General features: G+C 43.1%; 1 protein-coding gene across 4 annotated transcripts in view; it reads right to left on the reverse strand.

The window, feature by feature from the left end:
• Positions 1-763: 763 nt before the first annotated feature.
• Positions 764-26,884, reverse strand: part of LOC116300457 (uncharacterized) — a 36,382-nt gene continuing 10,261 nt past the window's right edge. For all 4 annotated transcript variants that reach the window (XM_031709336.2, XM_089034380.1, XM_089034378.1 and 1 more), the window contains exons 2-9: positions 25,991-26,070; positions 25,488-25,626; positions 24,952-25,053; positions 23,494-23,584; positions 22,238-22,335; positions 19,612-19,774; positions 3,372-3,509; positions 764-1,331 (exon numbers count right to left, since the gene is read on the reverse strand). In XM_031709336.2, coding sequence (XP_031565196.1) covers positions 1,105-1,331; positions 3,372-3,509; positions 19,612-19,774; positions 22,238-22,335; positions 23,494-23,584; positions 24,952-25,053; positions 25,488-25,626; positions 25,991-26,067 — 1,035 coding nt within the window. In that variant the 5' untranslated portion in view covers positions 26,068-26,070 and the 3' untranslated portion in view covers positions 764-1,104. The remainder of the gene's footprint in view (positions 1,332-3,371; positions 3,510-19,611; positions 19,775-22,237; positions 22,336-23,493; positions 23,585-24,951; positions 25,054-25,487; positions 25,627-25,990; positions 26,071-26,884) is intronic.

Below are 26,884 nucleotides of genomic sequence, written 5' to 3' on the forward strand. Positions count from 1 at the left end.
AGAATTCTATACGCATGCGCATATTTGAGGACATCATCTACATTCAATGAAATAATCATTATAATGAAATTCCTATTGATTTGAAATTCTTTTCGGCCCTATAAGACCAAAATTTCCATACGCATACCTTAAAGGACAAAATACAAAATATAGAATTGGAGGACATCATCGAAATTCAATTAAATAATAATTGTATAAAAAATAATGAATGTATTTGATTTTTGTTTTCTTCTTCTACTTCTTCTTCTTCTTCTTTTTCTTCCTTTCTTTCTTTCTTTCTTTCTTTCTTTCTTTCTTTTTTAACGGTATACATTTTTTCCATTCAAATCCCTTTGACATCGTTGTCTTTGTTTAAGAAGATCGATTTGATGCATGGGAGAATAAGCGAGGAAAAGAGAGAAAAAATGAGCCAAGAAATGCCACTCATTTGGCTTCCAAACCGTACCTTGTAAAGTTTGTGCAGAAAGCCGGCACTAATGTACAACAATTTATCAAAAGCACGCTCGTCGACTCCGCCATATAAGCTAAGCATTTGATGAAGCATAAATCTCTCGGTACCTTTTATATTTACGATTGGCGGCAGTCAAAACGAACTTTACAAAAAACCGTTTAAATGACTGCGTTTGCAGAATATCGAAAATCTAATATTTGGCCAGAAAACCAGCTAGACCTCTCATATTCAACTCAAACAAATGAAGTCAGTTTCTCTCAATTTCTCTTCTAACCAAGGCTACCAAACTAAAAGAAAATACAAAGAAAAGTCTTGACAGAGAAACTTTGTCATTTACTGTCATGCCGTTTGCATCAGAGTCAGAAGTGACGCAGCAGCAAGAGTCGGCGGCAAATTAAACAATAGCCATGTGTTGTTTTTTTTTTTTTACATTATGCTTGATAAGTAATTTAGAGATATTAACATAATTATCTTAATTGCCACTGATTCTACTCATGTTGGTTATTATGATCATGGCTATCTTTACGTTTATTTTCATTTCAGTTACTGTGATATGTGGTTTTTAGCAATCGCTTTTTCAGCCAAGTTTGCTGCATCTACTGCAGAGCCCCAAGAAAGCAAAACTCCGTTCCCACCATGCCCATAGTTGTGAATTAATGCTGGACATTCCGGGTCGATCTCATTACGGATTTCATCCTTTCGAGCTGGGCGTATCCCAACAATAACTTGTTCCACATCTTTATATTCGAATGCTCGCAGTGGGGGAAAAAAGCCTTGGCGTTATCGAGAATTTTTCTAGCAAGTTCATGGCTCATATCAGCTTCTGCAATATCTGTTCTGTTTTCTTCAATACTACCACCGATCCAAATACTGTGGTTACCTGTTGACAGAAAGACAAGCGAATGATTGATATAATCATCAGTTATTTTCGATGATCATAATTATGTTCATAAATTTTAACAAACCTTTCAGCTGGAAAATGAGGAAACGTAAAATATAACACACATGCTACATTGCATGCAGATGGAAAATCACACTGATGTCCTTTGTAATTATGATCAGTCATTTCGTAATGGATAAAAAATAACAAATAAAAACAAAATAAATTAATTAATTTGAAAAAATCAAGGATGCAGCATGTTTCAACAAGCTCCGGTCTTGAGGATGGCAGGTTGTATGACAGTAACAAACAATAACCCTCTGTCAATCAAAGTATAAAAAGACCATGTTTGTCTATGTGTGGTAAGTCTAATTCGACTAGCGTTTTGTGAATTATCCTTGAGCTTTTAAATCTGTTATACAGTCGCAGCTCGTGCCTCGGGTGTAATATAAAAACCGCTTTTATACGCCTTGTGTTTTTAAATCTGTTATGACAATCATATAATTGGCTCGAAAATGACGTCTTTCTTGTGATTGGTTCATAATAGATGATGTGCAAAATCTTTCAATGTAGAACCCAAAATGGTGCAATTTAGGCTGTATTCACTCCTGCAGGGAACCAAACAGATTGCAAAACTTGCTAGTGATTTCAAAATGGATGTAATATGAAGAGTAAAAATGTCGACCATGGCCGAAAACAGTGCCTCAATTTATATTATGTTTAGCATCGAACCGCTTAGAATTATCTCACAGTTTCATATGTCTACCAAGTACATAATATATGTGTTGTGCACAAAAGTTCCATATAGTTTTAGGGTTTACTGCCCTTTAATGAGTACTTCACGAAACAGGAATAATTCTTGTTTTGCCGATAACTGCGGCTGTCGTCCCCATATCAATAGTTATAAAATAAATTAAATAGTACGCACGCTGTGATTGGTTGATAGCCATGTTTGCATGAGGATATGCAAACACAGTCGTGACGTCACAACTTTCGTGTTTTCGCAGTACGAGTTCAAAAATTAAAAATTTACAGTTTCTTTCGAGGAAAAAAACGCCCCCAAAAATGTATTTTGAAGACGAAGTTCCAAATTTTGACTTGTGTCAGGGCCACAGGCATAACCCTATGGTCTCATGCAGGTCTTTCTGATCGTAATATCATGACAATCTCTCGTTGGTCACCGCAAAGAGAATTCCCTCAGGAGCTACAACACACGTCCTCCGTCAGGACAGCTGCGGTTGTTCAGCGACGTGCTTTCTCATGATTTAAATGCACCGCCCGATAAAGAATACATGTATTTCAAGGAAACAGTCAGCAGCTTCAAACTTTTTCCAGCGATAGCTCTTGAGCTCCACAAAATATCTTCTCGAGGCAAGACGAAACAATCAACTTCGCTGCCATGTTTTCTCGCTGTCAAATTGAGCAAAACCGCGTTTCTTTCGACCGAGAATTCCATTCACAGTGACACTTGTTATCCACTTTTGATCACTTTCGTAAAGATAATCAATTCTGAAATCTTTTAAGCATTAAGATTTCTATTCAATCTTTGGACATTTCTTTGTATTTGTTTTAAAGTTTTAGAATGATAAATATTTAAAATAGCTAGCGATTCTTTCTCGCTTCACATTTGCCTCCTTGGCGTTTATTACACAAAATTTGATTGGCTAACGATCGAAGTTCGTGATGTATGGAGAATTTGCATTTTGATATGAGAATCAAATTCAAATAAAGATTTATTTTCTTGCAAGTGGTAATGTTTTCCCTTAGTATTTATTTTATAAAAGCAATAGAAAACTTTTTTCTCTGTGCTTACATAGCCTGATAGCAACACTCGGGGGGTTGGGGGAATTCTCGACAGTTATGCAAACCCTCGACTACCTCTCGGGTTTGTATAACTGTCTCGAATTCTCCCAACCTCCCCTCGTGTTGCTATCAGGCTATGTAAACACGGAATAAGTTTTCTATTGCTTAATTAGTAACCATATCAATGGTTACCTAATAACCACAAAAACAATATAATTCTATACTGATGACACCTACCTCTTGGAATAATGTAGAAGTGCAAATTACTTATGTCATTTTCGTCTTCAAGGTTCAACAACTTGACATAATCCAAGGCCAAGGAAAACTTCAACTTAGGCATCAGAACACCATCGTTTTTAATTTTTAGCACAAAACCTGTGAGACATAAGTCGAATTGTAATTACATACTTTAGTTTTCGAAACATACCGGTGACATCAATTAGGGTAAAATTTGCAGCTCGTACAAACACAGCGAAAAATAAAGCCATATCTTATATTTGTAAATCGTAGCGTTATCCAGGATGGTGTACAAAATTAGATAGCACTGAACTTAAGGGGTCGAAATAAGGAAAAAGAAACCATCAACTTGTCGCGCAACATTGTTGCGTTGCAAGTTGCAAGTCATTGTTGCACGTTTTTTAACCCGAACCATCAACCACCAACCGAAAATCATTTGTTGCGAGTTGAATAAACTCTGTCAGCTGATTGGTTAGTTATATATTTTCAATATGGCGGCCGCTACTTCACAGCGAAAGCGGGCCGTAGCTGTTGTTTTCCTTATTTTAACGCTCGACGAGGTGCTTGGAAAAAAATATCCTCTTTCATGTAGGGAAGTCCTTCATAGAACTTCTACTTGACCGCCTGCCCCTCCAACACTCTTTTTACCTCTCTTTGTTTGACCCCAGATGCCCATGCTTGACTTTGCGGAGGGTCGATGTCTCGATGTTGTACTAATCGCTGAGCTCCTCTATTGCCTTCCCTCGGGCGTTTTTGTCATTGTATGCCGCGCAACCCGTTTTCCATAAACATGAAAAGTTCTGATGACTTGAAATGAGTTCCGACCTCTTTTCTTCTGTCAGACTTCTATCGAAATTGATCTCGGAATCCCCACCGTCCGAAGACTTTGCAGGCGAAATCTCCAATAGTAGTATAGGGGATGGGGGTTCCAAAACAGTGACCACCCGAGGTTTACCCGCGTTTGTAGAACCTCGGCTTACGCCAGGAATACCCGCATCCCATATCTACGTAGTTAAATATGCTAGTCTATATATGGAGTGCGAAGATTGTAAGAGGACTTTTAAGAAAGAGGCAGATTTGAAGAAGCATTTGAGGATGAAGAAGAAATGTTTGAGCAGCTATGATTGTGGGTGTGGTAAGAAGTTCGATACGAAGGTCAAGTTGTATTGGCATTGCCAGGACTGCGAATATGACTACGACGATCTGAAAAGGGCTTGGAATTGAGCATAAGATATTTCCTATTATATATGGAATCCCAAACCAACTTCGAGACGGTGTCAATACCCGGTAACGGCGAGATGCCCTGCAGGAGGAGGAGGAAGCAATAAGAGAGCGCCTGCACCGCAAGAAGAAGGTAACATTCACCAAAGAGAGTCAGGATGCATATGCGGAGGCTAAGGTTTGTCACGTATGCGATAGGAATCTCCTGCAATACGGCAGGCAAGCAAAGAGAGCGTGGGACGAGGAGGGTAAGTATCTCGGGGAAGCGCAATTCAAGTGCGGTACCTACGCAAAGAAAGGAGAGAAGCCCGGCAAGCCTTCCACGCACTGCATTCACTGCAACAAAAGATTCGCATAGGATTTCTACATGGACAAGGTGCTAGACTACTGCCCCCTGACGGGCGCGCACATAGGAGCTGCCCACTGAAGATGTCGTACGCACGTGGACCCCGACATGGAGATCCCCGTGTTCTTCCACAACCTCCGCGGTTACGACTCCCATCTGCTGCTACAGGGCACGGACGGCTTCGACGTCAAGTGCATACCGAACAACAAAGAGCGCTACATGTTCGTAACTGTGGGCAAGCTGAAGTTCTTAGACTCGCAGCAGTTCATGGCGGACTCCTTAGCGAACCTCGTCAAATACAACACCAACTTCCCCATCTCCCAACAATACGGCGCAGAACGCAAGGGTGTGTTCCCATACGAGTACATGGATTCCTGGGAGCGCTTCGAGGGGCCACTGCCACCAAAAGAGAGATTCTACAGCACTTTAACAGAGTCAGGGATATCAGACGCCGAGTACAAGCACGCAGTAGATGTGTGGCAGAAGTACGAATGCCAAACGATGGGCGACTACCACGACATCTACCTACGCTCCGACGTCGTCCTACTAGCGGACGTCTTCCAAAGCTTCCGGAAGATGGCTATGGAGTACTACGGGCTGGATCCCGCGAACTTCTACAACGCACCCGGGTTGAGTTGGAGTGCCCTGCTGAAGAAGACCAACGCGCAGCTGGACCTCCTTACCGAGTACGACATGTACCGGTTTATGGAAGACGGGATCCGTGGGGGCGTCTGCGGGCCAAGCCGTCGTTACGCACGCGCCAACAACCCCTTAGTAGAGCACGACCCGGAGAAGCCAACCACGTACATCTTCTACTGGACGCGAACAACCTCTACGGCTGGGCAATGTCGCAGTACATGCCTGTGCGCGACTTCGAATGGGATGAGATCCGGTCGATAGACTTCTACATGCGTGAGACTTCTACATGCATGAGTTCCCCCTAGCGCCGGAGGCTATAGAGATACCATTTGCGCAGCTGTCGCCGCTGCAAAAGCAAATGTGTCCCAATTACAAGCCCTACAGGAAGCTAACGATGAACCTGATGGACAAAGAGAAGTACGTCGTGCATTACCGCAACCTGCAATTCTACGTGCGCCATGGAATGCGTGTAAAGAAGATCCACCGCGTGTTGAAGTTCACGCAGGAGCCGTGGATGCGCTCCTACATCGACTTCAACACCCAAAAGCGCACTGCGGCAAAGAACGACTTTGAGAAGAATCTATTCAAGTTGATGAACAACTGCCGTCTTTGGGAAGACGATGGAGAACATCCGTAAGCGTGTCAGCGTGAAGATCGCCGGCGCCAGAGAGGAGGCAGAGGCATACGTGTCGCATGCCAGGATTCGTAAGGTACGTGGAGATGCTGAACTTCTACGTGATTCACATGAAGAAGGCGAACCTCTTCTTGAACAAACCCGTATACACGGGGTTTACAGTGTTAGACCTATCAAAGTTGCTCATGTACGAGTTCTACTACGACAAGTTGAAGCCGAAGTACGGAGACCGCTGCCACCTTCTCTACACGGACACCGACTCTTTAATCCTGGAGGTGCAGACGGAAGACGTTTACCAGGACTGCATGCAGGACATAGACGAGTACGACACCAGTGGTTACCCAAAGGAGCACTTCCTTTACTCCGCGAAGAACAAGAAAGTAATCGGGAAGATGAAGGACGAGATGCTTGGAAAGCCCATCGTGGAATATGTAGGGTTAAAACCAAAGATGTACAGCGTGCTGAAGCTGGACGGCGTAGAAAAGAAAGCCAAAGGCGTAAAAAAGTACGTGGTTAAGAAGAACATTACTCACGAGTCCTACTTAAACGTACTACGCACGCGTAAGGAGCAGCGTCACAAGATGAACGGTCTACGCAGCTACGGACATCAAATACACAACGTTACGCAAGAGAAGGTGTCCCTGTCTGCATTTGACGGTAAGAGGTGGATGTGTGACGATGGGATTCACACGATAGCATTCGGACATCACACGATAAGCAGTTCTTCTTTGACGAACCCACGCGTGGGACCATCATGAAGATAATACAAGATGGGCTGACCCTTCTTAGCTATCGCGCTTCGGATCTGGTAAGTTTCCAAAGACCAATTAGGATCCGTAGCTCTTTTGGATCCTCCTTCTAATTCGCCCGGCTCATAGAGATATCGAACCGTGACATCGCCTATTCTCTTTTCCTGGGGGAAGGCCGCCCTCGAACTTCTGACGTAGGACTTGTTTTCCACGTGTTTCTTTTTTATGGCATCCTTGGGTTTCATTCCCGTAGCCCTGGCCGCCTCGTTGTTGAAAGCCGTGATGACCTGGGGGAGCCTCTGAGTCCATTCCCTGTTGCGTTTGGAGGGATCTTCCAGCTCTTTCCAATACTGGAATCCAAAGAGACGCTCGGCCAGGGTCTTATTGAATCTTTCGATGCTCTGACCCCTGTGGTACTCAGCTTCGGCTCTTCTAATCTTGGTGCTGTGGTCTTTCAGGGTCTTGGTAACCACGCCCATGAACTCTGTCCCCGCATCCACTTGCAGCAGCTGAGGCCATTTCAAAACGCGCTTATAAATCCTACCTAGGGCTTCTGCGACTTCCCCAGAATCCTTGCTGGTTATGGGTTCGGCGTCTTTGTATCTGCTTGCGATATCGACTACGGTCAAAGCGTACCTATAGGTCTTTCTTCTTACCTTGTCGTGCGGAAAGAAAAGCAAATCCGCCTGATGAACCTCGTTGGGGGCATTTACGGTGAAGCTGGGCCTGGGAATGTACTTGGGCACGGGAAGATAAACCTGCCAGAGGGTTTGTTTTTTTAACCAGTTCTTAGCCGTTTCTTCTGATACCCTGGCCGCGGCTGCAAGTTTCTTGATAGCCGTTGTCCTCTCCAATAGCCTTCGGGCCCATAGTAAATCCTTTTGAGTTTGTCCTCAGTTCGACCCATTATATGAATTCCAAAACAAGATTGATCTTTCGTCCGTTGAAATCCACCGTCTCTCAGTCCACTTTGATAGTGATGCTTATGCTTTCTACCAAATGAGACAAATCATAGTTTAAAGAAATGGGTGCGTATTCTACCAGATCAAATGGATTACCTTTGGGCAGAAACTTGGACATAAGAGAAGACTTTTCTCCATTGCTGTAACTATGGACCAAGTCGCAATAGACTTCATAAGAGGATGCAACTTTCCATTTCACGGGTATGGCCGTGTTGGTAATCGTCTTACCCAAGGCACATAATAGAGATTCCAATGGGTCAAACTTTCCAAAAGTTACTGAATAGTTTGGCATATTATGTTTGAGGGTCATTTCGTGCGGTAATCCGGTGGTGAGAGTATAACCGCGCTTGGCGAGCTCCTTAGCAAGGGTGATTGGTGTGTAATGTCCATCGGGTAGCATTTCACCTTGATAATTGCTGCCACCTTTATGCACGGTGACCATGCCATTGACTAAATTATACCAAGAATTGTACAAAGAGCAACTTATAAGCCGAACCTTATGGGCTTTGATGGGGGGATTCAAGTAAGTGGTAAAGTCATTCTTGTCGCTTTCCAAAAAGACGATCATATATCCCAGGTAACAAAGTTACCTTCTAGAGGTCAGACAAAATACGTCAAAGCCGCGCCTTCGGCCAGCCCTGCGATACCAACAAAGACCAGCTCATTGTCTTTTTGCTTCTTAGAAGGCTGGTAGTAATTCTTAAACTGGGGCTTTCTCATTATCGATGCCGCGGGGCGTGCTTGCGCATAGAGCTTAAAGGCGTAACCCGTGTTTTCAAAGTTCTTATCCGCCTGCATTTTGTCTTGGTAGTTCTTGTCCAACCAATCCCTGTAAGCTTGTCTTTTTTCATTCCAAGCCGCCACGTCTCTTTGATACTTTTCCAGCGCCAAGTCGTGTCTCTTTCTTTCAGCAGCGCCACTATGATCGCCCCTGACCAGCCTATCCAAATACTGACCGCCATAATTAGCCCCCGTGAATGCTAAAGCTGCAATAATTCCACCTACGACCACGCTAGCCATTTATACCTAGGGAGTGAGCTTTGCTCACACCACCGGGATGTACTTTCCCTTCGTAAGGTAGTCCTTAAGGGCAATGCTGTCCGCTACGGCAGCTGTCATCTTAGCAAAGCCGGCAATGCTCTTGCTTGGGTCCTCGGTGAACTCTTCTTTGAGCACTTTCTTACCTACCCAACCAATACCCGCAACGATAGAAGTAATAATAGCAGCCTCTTCAAAGGTTTTCAATATGCCAGACGACATTATATCATATCCTTAGACGCTTTTCTCCTCTCTAGTTCGCGAATGACATCCCTCCTTAGCGCCCAAAACCAGATCAAGTTAATGACGGTAAAGGACGCAGTCATCTTTACGAAGTTAGCCAAGCTCTTACTTGGGTCAGCTACGAGTTCCTCACCTAGGACTTTTCTGCCAAACCAACCAAGCACGGCAAACCCTATAGTCTTTCCGATAGCGAGGCCGAGGCCGGCGCCAACAACGCCACCCATTGGTACATCCATATATCCTAAGGTCTAATCCATTTCAGGGATGCGACTCTTTTTGGGCGGCTCCTGCGTCACGTGTACGGCTTTCCACTCCACTTTTGGTTGCGCGGTCTTCCATTGCAAGTAGAGGCTGCCTGCGGCTATGACGACTCCTAATGCGCCAATGACGTAGCCTAAATTGATGGAGGATCCCTCTTCTTTCTCTTCCACCTTTTCCTCCTTTTTTGCTTTGTTCTTCCTGTTCATCTCTGCGAGCTTCTTCCCCGCCGCGACTCTACCCGGGGACTTAGCCTTGGTGATTTGTTGCTCCTCCTGAGGTTGCTCTGCCTTCGACTCTGGTTCACTCATTTATACTAAGGACTTGAAGGACTTGATAAGTACTTAGGGATGACTTGACTAGGTACTTGGGGCGACCTGAGTAACTCCCGCGGATGACCTAAGCAAGTACTTAAGGAGGACTTGATAAGTCACTTGAGACGACTTGATCAGGTACCTCGGCAAGTGCTGCCTTGAACACCCTTTCGACTTCTTTGTCCTTCTTGAAGTCCTTCCAAGACGTCGTAAGTTCTTTCAAGTCGACATGCTGAGCTACGTGAAGTGCTGCAGAGGCGACTGCCATTAACTTACCACACTTCAAAGACAACCACCCACAGGTTATCTTAAGTTCTTGGGCGATGACATAGTCCTCTCTTATGTCCTTCTGTAGTTGCTCCACGTCGTCTATGGGCAGCGCAAGTCCAAGCAATTTAGTCGCAAGTCGGATAACGGAGTCTGCTACGGCGTCCGTGGTCTTACTTGCAAGGGCAGCCTCGTACCTCTTATGGAACTTCTTAACTTCCTCTTCCGACAACTTATTAACCTGTTCGTGGGTAAGTTGGCATCCTATCATTTCCTTACACTTCCCAGATGACACAAGGATGTTAAGTTGTTCCTTGAAGTTACTTTCGTCTAGCTGCGTGGGGACTTCATCTATGAGCTGCTCAATCTCCATATATGTTAACGTCATACGGAAACCTCAAAGAGAAGATAATGTAGGCGTACTCATGCGTTTTTAGATGCCGCATGTATTCGCGCAACTGTTCCTTGGATATCTCACCGCCATAGTCGCTTAAGATGGTTTCCAGATCGCTTTTACTAGGTGTGTAGAAGACGACCAAAGAGCCTATGTTTTCCCTAAAAGGCTTAGAGACACTGGTAAGCTGCTGCGAGAGCAACCAAACGCTAATAATGTCATGCCTGCCACTGAAAGCGAGTTTATCAAGCTCTGATATGCGCCTTTTTACGTCGTCCCCACAGGCGATGTCGTCCAGTATGAAAAGGGTTTGCGCATTTTTTGGGAATTGCCTATGCCAAAACTTTAAATGCCCAGATAACTCGTTAGGGTCCAATATGTCCACAAAGAAGTCGTCATCTTTTACTCCTATGCCCGTCCAGGTGCGGTTGTTCACGTAGGTGGGGCAAAGCAGTACCATGTAGTCGAAACGGTATCTAAAGGGTCCTAGCAGCTGCTCTACGACGAACTGGGTCTTTCCGCAGCCGGTGGGTCCTACTATCAATGCGTTGCAGGGCATGTGATCTGGGTTCATCCTATATGAATCCCTTTCATATATATGGAGCCCGCGGAAGCAGTAGAAAAGATTATAAACATCGTCAAAAGGAAGTCAGATCTGGAGAGGACGGTAGAGATGCAAAGGGAGGAGATAGACCGACTAAATGGACGCGTGCAGGAGCTATATGAGGAAATGTGCGGTCTGAAGCGCGCAGAACGGTTTGGCGCGCTGATAACTATGGCAACGTGGGCAAAAGAGTCCGTCGTGGACTTCATGAAATATCCCATGTAGAATGTTAAATGGGGGTTAAGATGTTGTTAAGGGGCCCGCCAAACTATCTCAGAAACCCTTCTAGAATGTTAAGGAATGGTTGTTATCTTGTTAAGGAAGGTTGGAAACTATCTCAAAAATCCTCCTGGGGTGTTAAATAGGGGTTAAAATGTTGTTAAGTATATATGGACTGCTTGAGTTGTAGGAAGGTGTTTAGTAGTAAGCAAAGGCTGCAATACCATGTTAGGCACGGCGTTTGCACAAAGAAACCAATCAGTAAGGCCTATGAGGACTGTGGTAAGGAGTTCAGCACTCTTCAAAAGCTGCAGTACCACATTAAGAAGGGTGTTTGTCGTAAGGAAATCACCACCCAGTGCAGCTACTGTGGTAAGGTCCTTAGTAGCCGCCAACGTCTTCAGACACATAAGAAAAGACATGAGAAGAAATATCAAATTCTTGCAAAGAAGTACGACTTAGAAGGGGTAGATTGTTATGAATGCGGGGATCTTATGAGCCGTTGTAGCATAAGGATGGCTACATAAGGGATAGAATTGACTACTTTAGGAAGATAAGTAAGACATTGCCATTCTTTGACTCCGCTGAAGGCGTCCCCTGGACTAACAGGGAATACTGGAGGCAGCAGTGTGGGAGGTGTGGATGTATAAGGGAGGAGGAGCACATACTCAACTGTCTCTTAACAAGATAACAACCATTCCTTAACATTCTGAGGGGGGTTCTGAGATAGTTTCCGACCTTCCTTAACAAGATAACAACCATTCCTTAACATTCTGAGGGGTGTTCTGAGAGCAGCATTCTTTGGAGCCTTTCAATATATGGACTGTATTACATGTGAACCCCCCGCAGACTGCATCGTTAAAAAAGAGTCGCCGAGCAGAGATACGACTGCCGACGACCCTATTTTCGACGTGCCTAACCACATAGGACTGAAGGAAGGATGCACTTCGCAACGTCAAACGCCCATCGACCATCCTTCTTCCCATACGAACGCAGATGCGTAAACTCCTGTCCTTCGATGACATACCTTACGCGATCCGGCGCCCACATATGTTTTCATATGTTTCATCCTCCTTTAAGTTTCTCCAGTGTATCTGCCTCACAGCGTTAAACGTCATATATCCTAAGGAATATCTTTAAATGCGTTCTTAGAGTGTCCTCGCTGCGGAAGCGCTTTCCACAGACGCACGGCAGGCGCATTCCTTGCGCATACTCCGCGATGCTGCGGCAGATGTCGTCGTAGTCGCTGCTGATCAACACCTTATAACCATTTTGCTCATATCTCTGCAGGAGCGCCTGCTGGTCCGCGGACAGGACGCCGTTACCTTTTGGAGTCTTCAGCTCGATGCAGAAGCCCCGGATCCAGATCCGGCTGCCCCCGTTGATATCCCTTCTGCCAACACTTTATGCGTTTACCGTCGCTATCCTGCAGTTCGCCTAGACCAGGGGTCACGAGCATTTGGGGGTAAAACCTGCGGATGTAGTCTACGACTTTCTTATGTAGGTCGAATTCATTCTCTATTTTGAAGACCAACTTGTTTGGACCATTGAAACGTTGTTCTATTGCGTACTTGCCAGTTTTGCGCAGCGCGGGTAGGACCTCCTCAAAGACCCAATCGCGGAACTCTACGGCCTTGGGCAGTTTGGAACTAAATATCAGTTCATACAAACCAGGCTCGGAGATAAACACGGAATGTGGGTGGATAGTAGAAGGGGAACGATTTGGGGCCCCTTGCATGTCAACCCATCTTTTCTGGTATTTGTCAGAAACGTGATCTCTAATAGCCTTCTTGGTGTTTTCGTAGCCTAACGCAGCAGCCACCTCCTTCGCTTTAAAGTACAGTTTGTCGCCTTGCACCACGCACTGCAGTTTGGTATCGTCGTTTTCGAAGACGCGTAACATGGTATATTAGTCGAATATTGTAATATGCGACACTCCTTAGTTGGTTCATTTCTACGCTAAGCTGCGCGTCAGACACGACGAAGATATAGCAGTTTATCTTAGTAGTGTCGCTGGCATGCTTAGTACGCTTGAATTCCAAAGTGATGCCGTCCTGGGTGTTTACCAACCGCAACCCCTGACCATGCATACTCTCGTCGTTGGTGGTGCGCATGTCAATCCACAGCACGTACTTATCCGTGAAGAACTCCTTTGGAGCAATCTGGTCGCCAAACTTGCGTGCGACTTCCCGGTACATATCCGCGGGCTTTATCCCTTGGGAGTAGACCTTGTTAGGCACTCCGTTAATACTAACACCTACGTTGGTAATGTTAGGATTAAAGAATACCTCGGAGTCGCGCAATCCTGCGGTGTATGTCTTTGCGAACAGCAACATTAACCCTGTAAGGCTGCGTCGTGGTATATTAATGCTTTGGTTGATAACCTCTTCGACGTTGTTCGTGAAGCTGAACGTCTTGTACATCACTACATGGTCGTATAGGAATGCCTTCCCTGCAGTGTGTTCCATGCCGGCGCTACGGGCCAGCTCTTCGCTGTATACCGTCTCGTACTGCAGCTCCAAGTTAGTAACGGAGTATGGGTCCACGGCCGCGGAACTTACGTCCTTTCCTTGCAGGATGTTCGTAGTGTCTGCTAGGGTCACTTCAAACTGCAACTCACTTAGCTGCCTTGGGTAATACGCACCGTGGTTCGTGATAACTTCGAAGTCCAGCGGGATGACGTATTTGGTGCCATAGGCCGCCTTTATTTCGTCTTCTCCTGAGGCGCCGGAGGCTGCGCTTCTTACCTTACGTATGGCATCACTGGCGATTCCTTGTTCTATCCTTTGCGCGCGGTCAAAGGCCGTTAACCATAAGTCTTTGTACGTGGTGTACAGATCGTATCTGTTCAAGTCCAAGAGGGATTCCCCGGCAAACTTGATTCTCATCTTAGAGACGAGGTTCCTGCCTACGTTATTGACGACATGACGCGTGTCCGCGGTATCTGGCTGCACCGTTAGGTCAAACATTAGCGCCAAGGTGCCAGGAACCGGGAAACCGTAGAGTGGGCAACGCAAGAACTACGGATACGCTATCCCCGTTTCGAGGCCGACGGCATAAGGCTCACAGAACGTGGTAACAAAGTTCTCATAAGCGTCAGAGACATGAGGCATGCTGGGGCCGAACGTTGGACCAAACCACAAGTCCTCTTCGATGAAAATGGCGCTGTCAAGGTTAACGTGGCGAGATTAAGGGGCTTCCAAGAGGCCACCCGAAGTGCGTTAGAAAGATTGGCAGACTTGAATGAAAGGGTCGCGCTAGAAAGGCGCGCCGAGGGGCTACAAGAAACGTTGGAAGAAAGGGAAGCAGATTACATGAGACAAAACCAACTACTTCTAGATGCTCAAAAGAGAGAACTTGACGACAAAAACGAACGAATACTCCAATTAAGGGAGGAAAGAGACAATGCCGAACGCCAAAGAGACCAGGCTGAAAACGCCTTCGATCTTGCCCTGCGAGACCTGAATATGAGTAAGGAAGAAGCAAAAAACTTACGTGTCACCATAGACGGCTCTTTCGAGGAACGGCGGCAGTTGGTTGCCGAAATCAACACCAAAGAACAGCAAATTAGACAAAGAGATCAGGCCATCGAAGACCTGGAGGGGCCAATAGAACAACAGCAGGAAATAATTAATGACCAGACTCGCCCCGAAGAGGAAAGGGAGGCCGCCCGAAGGGAATCAGAAACCCTTGAGGTAAGAGTTGCGGAATTACAGGCGCAAAAGGAAAACCTGGAGCGGGAGTTGGGGCTTACTACCAAGGAAAAGGTAAAAAGAGCCCTCATGAAGTATGGCATACCGCTAGCATTCGCGGTGGGTATTTCTAGTGCAGTAGGATACATTTTATACGCGCTTAAGGCCACGGGTAAAGGCGTAAGCAAGATAGGCAAGGGATTGGCGGATTTGGGAAAAAAGATGGCAGCCAGCATTCCGGGGCTGCTTGGATCTGTCATTTCATTCGCACTTAGGACCGGCGGAGAACTGTTGAAGTTCTTGGGGAATAACATTTGGATCTTGGTTGTCGCTATTGGAGTGGTCCTCCTGAAGAAGATGAAGGGTTAATCTTGCCCTTGTGTATTACTGAGGGCTTATCGTCGTCGGGCCTCCGGGGTGTTCTCGACTTGGGATAAGTAAAGATAGTATTCGCGCCGCCTTGATAATTTGGTACCAGTGGTATGACGATCATGGTAGAGATTGGCTTATGATTCCAAACCTCATCCTTCACGATATTACCCGTCTCAAAGATGGCATTTATCCTGACGAAGCTATGAATCGACGGATTCGATGGAAAATTATCGCTAGGACGAACTTGAAGCTTTGCATATTGGCAGTTGGCTATCATATGAAAAGTTACCGGCGTTAAGTCTTCCAAACTCGCAGGCGCTGGCTAGAAACGTGAAATGAGCTAAAGGCCTGGCATTTGTCTTTTTCCTATAAGGCGGCGGCGGGGTGTTAGTCTCATCAAGGATCCTAAACCCAACATTACCGTTATTCCACACGTTAATGCTAACGGTGCATATAATCAATCCCAGACCGCCAACCTTTACCCACAATCCGGTGTCTTGCCACTTATCTTCCCTATCGAACCATTTCTCCTTCAAATAGCAAAGAAACCAATCTTCCTTTGCATGTGGGTTGTTTATATATCCTAGGTAACAAAGTTGCCTTCTAAAGACTAAGCACCGTCAAAGTACTAATCGTGGCATGATTATAAGCGTTATCCCCTTGATCTTCTATGCTGTTAACACATACGCTTCCCGTATCATCTACTCTCATTTGTAGCTTTACCTTCCCATGACAATCGGCGACCAGGTGGAAAGTCCAAACGGAATGATTTTCGGGGCTGGCTGGGGTAGGCTCTACGGAGAAATGCGCAGGCTCCCTATTGTTTGTTTTCACGCGCATGGGCTGTAGTATACCATTGTCATCCAGGAACCTAAAGCCCACGTTGGCGTGGCTGCTCGTGCCAATGCAAATACTACATATTATCAACTTCTTTCCTGAGTAGTTCAAGTCAACAGACATCCCAGTGACGTCAACCCAAGATGCTTGGGTGTATTTTTTCTCGCCTGTGTAAGTCGTATAGACACAATCTACTCCAGCTACGTAGGGGTTGTTCATCGCCATATATAATAACTCAGACCAATGCTTGCGGTGGCCAGGCCGGCCTTTAGTAAGTTATGGTCATATTCCTCGGGTATCGTAGGCATAACGTGGACCTTCTTCTTCGGTTTGGGTGGTTTCTCTGTATGTACCTTCTTTGGCTTTTCTACGAAGTGCGGAGTCCCTCCAAAAGTGTCAGAGTTCACGTCATTCACCCCAAACTTCATATCCGCAGTAGCTCGTTGAAGTTTGTTGTTGTAACCCACGACGGAATGGGTGTTAATGACCAAATCACTTGGCATTAACCAACAACCAGGTGACAAAGCGTAATCCAGTCTAACCTTTGATTGCTGCACCGCTAATTGATATCTTTGCACCGATTTGGATATGTCATTTTCTATTATCGCGGACTCAAATAAAGTTAGGAATTCCTGTTGCGTGTCTTGTGACGCGCCGTGCGATCCAACGATGGGGCTGCGGGTATTTACCTGTTCCCCCAAAACGCAGTACACGAATGCTTCAATGCTGCGGTTGATCCTAGCTAGGCTTCTTAAACCTTTTCCTTTTAGCAGCACGAATGGATCCCAGGGGCTGGGGTAAATCGTCTCAATCCTATCGATAAGAGTAACGTCATTCTTACGACCGCCTAAATCATAAAACTTCAAGACTCCTGGGTATTTCTGGTGATACATGTCTGCCGGACGCGCGCCGTCAACATGCCACGCATAGATGATACCTAAGCCGCGCGTGGCACCCTCCCGATAACGGAAGTCTCTTCGCTGCGGCTTAAACTCATTCATTAGCCTTTCTAGGGCTGCGGAGTCAATGGAACACTCAGCTCCTTCAATATGCGTCGCATAGTAAAGGCAACATGAAACCTTAGAAAGGCAATGTCAAACATGTCCGCGGCAACCCCACAGCCCTTCGTGGCTGCCCAAACGGCAAAGTTCAACTGCCTAAAGTTAGGCCCCTTTAACCATTCTCGGGCTTCTTTTCCCGTAATGTGCGTGAGGTGAAAATCCTTGAAGATACTCCTTACTACTACGTCAAACGTTTGCTTACCCACTGGAATCTTCAAATGCGTTACTATCTTATCAAAGTCGTTTATACCACCTTCCGCGTCGTAAAATGGGTAATCCTGGTTGGTTATTAATAGATTCTTTGGAAAATTAGGCTGCTTGCTTACCTCTCGCCTTTCTTTATGCTCGGGTACCTTCTTCGTTATATTTGGACTCAAGTCCGCATTGCTGTACATTCAAGAGCCGTCGAAGTAAATCCCATCGGGTCTTCTTTCGAACTTACTAGGGTCTGCATGTGGAAACATCTTCCTAAATGCTCTCCAATTCCAGTAGTCTCTGTTATCGTGATGTGGCTGCTCCCCGACGTCATTCCCAAAAGCGTCGTACATTAGTATATATAATGGATGTTATACCTTCAGCACCTAAGATGTACCCAGATATTCCCAATTATCACACTACGGCACCCATTGCGGATGCAGAGAATTTCAGACTCAACAAAGCGAACCTAATCCTGGCTTACTTAGAACAACAAACAAAACACTACGAAGGCGTCAGGAAAAAATATGCCAGAGCCCGTAGCACGCTGCATAAAATTGCGATAACAACCGGGTCCATGTCTGTCGCATTAACGGGCAGCGGCGTCGCTACTTCGCTTACTGGCCCTGGAGTAGTCGTAGGCGTTCCTTTGGCCGGCGTTGGGGCGGCCTGCGGTATTGTCTCCGCCATTGCTACGGGCATTATCAGACAACTGTCCAACAAAATATCCAAACACGAAACAACGATAGCCCTTGCTAGGGCGAAGGCCAACACTATTACCGATCTAGTCTCCAAAGCTCTGGTAGACCGTAAGATAGACGACGTGGAATTCTCTTTGATCCTGGCGGAGGAAAAGAAGTACGAAGAATTGAACAACAAAAAAACGATCATAAGAGATCTTTCCGAGGAATCTCGAAGGAAGATCTACCAAGAAGCAAAGGAAGAGCTCCAAAGAAAGCTCGCTCAGTAAACATTCACTTTGGATTTCAATTCACGTCAACGTTGGGGTATCCATGCTAACAGTGGATGATTGGGGTCTAAATCGTGGAATATTTCATAGATTGCGTCAGGATAATAAGGAATATCCTTATCCAGCCGACAGAACATCCACTCGGCCCTTCTCATAGTATCTTCGGAAACCTCAGGAATAGGTTCGCCGGTAATTTCAGACAAAAGATAGGGAATACCTTTGTAATATTTCCCTAGCTTTAATTTTTTCAATGTCTTCCTTAAGCTTCGTGGTGTTGGTTCTTTTAAGTCAAGCGCAATCATCTCCATTACTTCGTTATCAAGGTAGACGGGGCGATAACCTTTGATATGACTCATCCAGTCCCTAAAGTATCTTATTCTCTTGTATGGGGTCTCCTTACGACCTCCGTTAGAGTAATATTGTTCCCTGGTAGCACAAGGTACGGCATTGCGAAATGTTCTTACCGCACTCGTAACACTGTGCTGACGTGTCATCTTCTATTTGCATCTTCTTACCACAACAAACAAGCTTCCTTGATGGTTGGGGCACAAACTTTGGTTTCAGGCACTTTATACAGAAGTCGTAAACGAATTCTTTACAATCTTCGCACTCCATATATAGACTAACATATTTAACTACGTAGACATGGGATGCGGGTATTCCTGGCGTAAGCCGAGGTTCTACAAACGCGGGTAAACCTCGGGTGGTCACTGTTTTGGAACCCCCATCCCCTATACTACTCCAATAATGTTTGTTTACATTCAAAGCAAAATGTTCTGCCCTCGCGTCTCCCTAGCGTAAGTTTGGACTTTGATCGGACCAGGACACGTGACTTCTCTGGACCAGCCAGCAGCGAGACACTTTTATAGTGTTGCGTGACACCATAGTGTGACACCTCTATTAACTATGGTGACACGTTTTGTGTTGATGAAAAACAAGCAACAAAAACCAAACATGTTGCACGAAGTTGACTGGCGCTCTACTTCGCGCAACAACTTTCTCAACTCGCAACAAATGATTTTGTTGCGTGACAAGCTGATGGTTAGGGGTGAAAAACGCTCAACAACGATTTGCAACTTGCAACGCAATAATGTTGCGCGACAATTAGCATGATTTTGTGTCCCGTATTTCGCCGCCTTTAGTGTTTCACGTCGTTTTAATCAAGATGACGACTTGAGAGTATTAAACTATCTTTGCAAAAATAAAATTTCTTCGTAAGTGTTACCTCTGAGTGGCAAGACTTTCTCGTCTCCTGCCAGTTCTTTCGCTGCCACACCGGTGCAATTCATAACCAAATCAACATTGTATTTCTCTTTGAGATCTTTGATTTGCTCTATCAGTTTGCCTTTTATTTCGCCTTTGACAAATTTCGCCCCCTTCACTCGGCACTAACAAATGACGAGAAAAACGGTGAAATTATGATATGGTACGACGAAAGAGTTCTAGATGTGCATTTTAAAATTTATTATTGAAGCCGCATCTCATATCTAGATCTTCAACACCTACGTCCTATAGGCTCGTATCGTGGTGGTAGCTCAAGTGTACAATTACTTAGCTATTAATGTTTTTCATGCGATTTCATTCACGCCGTTGGTTGATTTGAAATAAGGAATTAATATATAAAATTGTCATACAGATATTAGTATAGTCTGCGTGGTAGGCGTTCCTGGCTGGGTGCTGAGATGAAATGGGGAGAGAGATAGAGAGAATGAGGAGAAAGGAACGCCTTTTCGCAAGCCTCGTTATTGTTTAATATTCCGTTCGTGGACGACGGGATCGCTGATTGGCACTGCTTGACTATTTGTGGTTGATAGCTGATAATTCCTTCAAAAATTAGGAATGTCTGACCGATGTAACACACTGTTATATTAAACATGGCGGACTTTAGTGAAACACTGTTCGAGAAAGTTTTAACATAATTATCGAAATCACTAGCAAAATCGAAATAGATCAAAAACCCCAGCAGAAAAATGTTGCGAGACAGCTAGTTTTCGGTGGCGACTTGATGGCTGTTCTTCCGACGGGATTTGGTAAGGGTATGATCTTTCAATTTCTCGTCAAAAGGAACACAACAACGAAAAAGATTCCTTCGCAAGTTATTGTGATCTGTCCGTTGAAGAGCATCAATATTCAAGTGTGTTACGATGATTCGTTCGCTTGTCTGGCATTAAACAGACCTTTTACTAGTAGTAGTTGGAGAAGTCGCATCTGTCGCACAGTGTAACTTGGATCTTCTCCACGACGGGCTTTTTTAATATTATCTGGCTAAGTATCTAAGTATTCTAAGTATCGCTTTTTTCTTTCGCTTTGTTATCTTCAACGGGATTTTCTGATTTTCATCTGAATAAATTTTCAGATGACAATGTGCCGTTCTTTAGGAATATAACAAATTTAACATTAGAATTGCATTGATACACAATCTACAAACTTTTCGTGTATCGTGAAGATAAGACGTGCTAAAAGACAGGCATGTTTGTGAGTTTGACAAGCAAGAAATCCACGTGTGGCTAATATTTTTACCAAAAGTCAAATTTCACTTCCTTTAAATTCCTTGGTGCAAATCAATTGGTCATGCATAACTAATTATGGGGAGTATTTCAAAATAACCAGGCTCGCGGGCAGGCGTTCCCTCTCTCCATCTCCTCTGGGTCCCCTGCCAGAAACGCCACGCAGGGTAACATTTGTAAATCAAATTTATAAAACTCATGAATAAACAATGAGGAAAACACAATAGAAATCATTGTCCGTGGAGGAGGTTGTATATCTGATACAAAATCGTCCTGATTTGCATAAACTTTAACTCTCCAATTTTCTTAGCCAAATTCAATTTTATCTTTAAAATTATAGTAGAACATGAATGTATACACCTAGACGTTTCATAAGTAATACAGTGGAACCCCGTTAATAAGGACACGGTTGGGACGGACAAAACTGTCCTTTTTAACGGGGTGTCCCTATTAACCGAGGTGTCAGAAAAACAGCTGAAAACACATTTTTAACCATTTATTTTTACTGTACTGTAAAGCTTGAACTACAATGTTCAATATAACAGCCTAAACTGGAACAAAAAGTGCATGACCGTACAAGAACTACATTCGCATTTACTGAACTGCATTGTACAATTTCATTTTGAGTTGAGTTCTGGAAAATGACATTGCAATGGTATTGCGAGCTTTGTCTATTTCATTATACTGTCAGTAATAGGAAACTATACTGCAATGATCAGTGTGTGGTCCGTTGATACGCAAAAACTGACAATATAATCCGTATTAAGCTCATTATATCAATAAACAAATACTGTAAAGACGTCTTCAAATTTTAAAAGTGTCCTTAATGCGGAGTTGATTTTGTATGGAAACTGTCATTCAGGTCCTAGAAATGTGTGCTTTGTACTTATTAACGGGTGTCCTTATAAAGCGGGTTAATTTAACGGAAAATGTATGAAGCTTTCGTCGGGACTTTGAAACCTGTCCTTAATAGAAAGGTGTCCTTATTAAGCGGGTGTCCTTAGAGCGGGGTTCCACTGTATACAATATTCGTGTCCGTGTTGTATCAGATTAACAATCACTCGCCTTCGGCTCGTGGTATGTATATCTGATACAACACGAACACAAATACTGTATATGACTTATCAAACGTCTAGGTTAGTTCCTTTGTGTTTCACTAAAATTTTCAAAATTAAAGTGAGTTTGGCCAAGAAAATCCAACTTAAAGTTTATGCAAATGAACACAGTTTTGTATCAGATTTACGACACTCTTCAAGGTCGTGATTTCTGTTGTGTTTTCCTCATTGATTATTCATGAGTTTGATAAATATTACTTACTTAAAATTAGATTGGATAATGACGTACCTCATTGTATATCCACTTCATGAAGACCACGGTATCGATGGCTGGAGCTTGCACACAATAGGCATCAACAACAGGAACAAAATCAGTCGTACTGATACCTGAATCAGTTGTAAAGGGTTGTCAAGTACATACGACATGGGACTGATCGTCAGGAAGGTTTGACGAAGTGGTCTAACATGCAGGGAGTCGTTTCGTGAAAAAAAAAGGCACAGAGAACCCAATACCAATATTTTACGGGAAGAAATAACACAGGGAATATTTTACAGAAATTCCTTCTTTGAATGTGCAAATAAAAAAATTCGAAGTATATGACGGATCATCATGAGGTTTTGCGATCCGGTATATGGAATGTCATTTTGTAAAATAACGCAAATAACCCATTACCTGTGTTTTACCAGACGTTTTATCTTGAATATGCAAATAAATATCGAGGCACTTAAAATTTTCAAAGCATTTGGTCTAGTGTCCTTCCAAAATCGATGTCTGCAATCGGTAACTTCCTCTGTTTTATTTTTACAAAATGACATCTGGTTAGACAAATCGTCAATCCGACCTTCATGACGATCCGTCTCATGTGAAATGTACGTCGAAGGCTGCATTGATTCAAGGGTTTTTCTTCAATTTTCGTCCGCATAACCAAGCTGAATTTTAATTCAATCTGCGAGTTGTCCCTGCCCCGACCTTGATTAGCCCGTATGTTGTTCCATTGTATCTACAAAACTTGGTAGCTCGAAGATTGTTTGTCAATAGGTTCTCAAGAATGCTCATCTAGTATGTACTGAAATATCCACATGCAGCTCGGGCGACGTAGAGAACGCCTTTGTATTTACCTGTGTTCCAAATACTGGCGTAAAATTTGAAGTAACTGTTCTTATAGGTACCGCTTAAACACCAGGGCCCGGTTGTTCACGCTAAACCTGGATTAAATCGCCTAATAGAGGTTTAAATTTTAATCTAGGATTAGATTGTGTTGTTTAGAAGAAGAAGAACTTTATTTGTACCCATTATTACATTATTTTCTAATTTGATACATTTGGTTAAAGAGTGGGTTAAATTTAAACCGACTGATTATAAGATTAGACCCGCAAACCGAATGGTCTACGAGTCAATTTATAGCTCACAAGGCTGATAGCCGAATGGGCACCTTGGATTGGGTTATTGACTAGTAAACCATGAGGGCGAGTGGTTTAATTGTTTAGGCTCAACCAAGTAATCGGTCAAATTAATGGTTTTGAGTTAACCTTAAGTTAGTTTACCTGTTTCTTTGATGAGGCTGGCGGAATGCCGGAAAGTTGGTATATTGGACATTTCCTTTAGTTTTTGCGCTTGCTCAGGTGTTTCTTCCATCTGTTGTATAATCAAATGCAATTTTTCTAGATAACGCATTCCATGGGGTTTTAATATCTTTTAAGACTAATATATTCTATTGTTACTATCTTTCATTTTAATAACTGGGTGACCTCGTTTTCCTCCACTTGTCAGCCAATATTTGAATGGTTTATACAAAAAGTATACTATTTTTAAAGGACTTGAACAAAACAATAGGTAACAGGCAAGGTTGGGATTTTCCTCCCGGCCGTCTGGGTCTGGGTCCTTCCGTATTGCCCTTAAGGACGTCACGCTCATCGTGGTGACGTTATTCCAAAATTTTTATAAGCAACAAATGTCATAAAACTTTTTAATTTCTTATAGCTTCTAAAACAAATCAGGAACCCCTTCTTTTTAATGGCTGTTATTCCAGTTGAGTCCGCAATGATAAATTCTTTTGTTTTAAGAGCCATACAAGTGAGGCAATCGGGCCGATGCAATGCTGGTTGTCTCATTTGCATCTCATTTGCATGCATCCATAATAACTACTATTCGTTTTTTGAAAGCACTTTATAATACCTAACTTTAAAGGAAAAAATAAAAAAAAATCTGACGATGGGCTCAATTCGAAATTACACATTTTTTGTATAATTGGAATAGAATTTCACTTAACGCGAAGGCTTCAAGTCCACACTTGTTTCACAATAACATTCTAAATTTCTAGATTTTAACGCACATTTTAAATGTTAACTAGAAAAAAAAGGAATTTCATTTTTTTAAGTCAAATATGACACTTATTTTTGACACTTTTCCAAGGTTACGTCGACGCGCGTTTTTACCGTAAAAAGAGTGGGAAATTTTAAGCATTCTGACGGTTTAGTGATAAATAGTGTAAATTATATTATTGCGCTTTTATTGCGGGTTGCACTCTATTTTGTAAAAATCTGTCTTACGGACGATCATGACAAGGGATGCCATCGTCAGATTTTTTTATTGTACATCATATTAGAAATAAAATGAGCAAAAAAACTGGGCCCACAGATTTTGTTTAGCTATTAATTATACAATAGAAAACATTATTATAGAATAATTCAAATAAAACGCGTGCTCTGATGGGTAAATAACCGTTTTATATAAAGATCGTAAAGAAAAAACATCAGTAGATGCAAGAAGCTTTCCAAGAAAGACGTGTAAAGTCGGCATGAACGAAAACTCTAAATATTCCAAATATTCTGTACTGTATAATACTTATGATTTATTTCAATAGCACTTAAAAGTGCTTCACTTGGCAGTCAGAACCAACTGAGACCTCACAACGACCGCCTCTAAGTAATGGCCACCCATCTGAATTGCCACACTACTATGATAGAGTGCTTTAGTTAATTCAAAATAAGGTTGGGCCATACCTTTTGCTGGAACAGAACATACATTGGGCGCCAAAAAACTCCTGTTTGACTGCTGTTCTTGCTAAGAGCCTTAAACTCGTTATAACTAACCATAGCCCATTTCTGAATGAACAATAAGGATACTAAGGAAATATTTAGGGAGGTTTGGGCTTCAGAGGGAAGGGTCATCAGCAAAAAAAAAACATATGAAATATATTTATGTGTCAAATGTATTTACCTTTTCTTTTTACAGATTAATTGGGGAAATTAATAGAATGAAAGAAAAAGAAAACAAATAATGATGATGATGATGATGATCGGTTGCTGATGATAAGGATGACGATAACAACAAAATTTGATATTATTATAAACTTATGATGCATGATAATGATGATTTAGAGGATGGCGATCACGACAACGATGACGACGAAGATGACGAAGACGATGTTGATGATGATGAAGATAATCAGTCATAATGATTATCTATAATGATTGAGAAGACGGCGATGATGATGATGCTGTTTGAAATGCAGTGAGAATAAGTAAATCAAACAAACCTTTGGCTTTTCCAGTTTGATGTCGGTGTTATGACGACCACAGAACCCTGGTGGATATTCCCACTGTGCTCCAGCTACCTCAGAAGTTACGGAGTAGTCACCTTGAGCAAACTGCTTTGCCAAAAGAATGACTTCATACCTATTAGGTAAAAAATATATATTAAAAGAAAAGAAATTTCTTTTTGATTTTCTTCCTTAGTTGCTTGTTTGCTTTGTCTTTTTTTTTTTTTTTAGCTTGCCCACTTCTTGCCGTGCCGGTATTACATTTCCATCATTGGAATGGCGTCCCGGGTAGTGCCTGCGGTTACATCGCAGTTGTATCACCGACATATTGAAACAAGGTTATATAGAGAGTTGTGTTCTAACCGGAATTACTTTCAAGCGTCCGGTCGGTTCCGTTTGTAAATAATTGACGCTCTACCGGCCGGGAAATATAGACGCAAAACTTTAGGAAAGAGGTGTTAGTAGGATAAATGGCACGCCAAGTGCAGTCCAAGTCTCACCCTTTTTCAAGTAGCTCGTATGCTGTAGTAGCACCAATTACCCCGGCACCAATAACGAGTATTCTGTTAGACTTCATTTCCTGAAAGAATAAAATAGACACTGAGCGAGGTGTTTTTTTCCGTATCATTCCAAAATTGATTGTTTTAATTGGCGCCTTTATTTTTGATCAGTCAAATAATTCAACTAGTAAAAGTATTATCACACTCATCCATAACTCAGTAGACCTTTCTCAAAATGGCTGAAGTACGTCAACCAAATAGATTGAATTAGCGTACGAACGCCCGTGAATAGAAGTACGACAATACATTAAGTGTGGTCATACTTTTGCGCTGTAAAAAACGACTCGTGTTATAACTTTATAAAATATATGTGCATAAATGAATGTATCTTAAGAGCGAGTCCGTGTGAGAACCATGCAGGCAGGTATACATGGTACCTCACCGATTTTCTTTAAACGTAGCTTGTTTGTACATCTTGATGAGCTTACTACTCAAGCAAAGTCGTTTGAGCTTAGAGTAAAAAGCGTTGGAGTTACAGCTGTTTGAATGTTTTAACCTCAAAACGGCCAAAATTAGCATAAAATTTTGCTGACGTTTGAGGGTCTCATATTTTCTCTACAGTTTAGATAGAGAATTCATATCTTGTCCACGACTGACTTGTGACCTTATAAGCATTGTAAAGTAAATAAAAATTTAAGTATTTAAAATTTGACAGTTCTGTAGATTTTTGAATTATGGCTATTATGCAGTTGTTTTCGAGCTTATAAAAATATAGATTAGAAAGGAGCTATGTTCAATTATGCGGCTTCATTTCCTTTGACTTCGAAAGCTATCACCGATATATCAATGATAGGGCAACCTGTTTAGCAAAAAAAATCTTTGTAAAGGTCTCAT

Source organism: Actinia tenebrosa, unplaced genomic scaffold (genome assembly GCF_029948245.1).
Source record: "Actinia tenebrosa isolate PJP-AT-01 unplaced genomic scaffold, QUT_ActTen_1.0 PGA_scaffold2__45_contigs__length_23673736, whole genome shotgun sequence".
NCBI lineage: Eukaryota > Metazoa > Cnidaria > Anthozoa > Actiniaria > Actiniidae > Actinia > Actinia tenebrosa.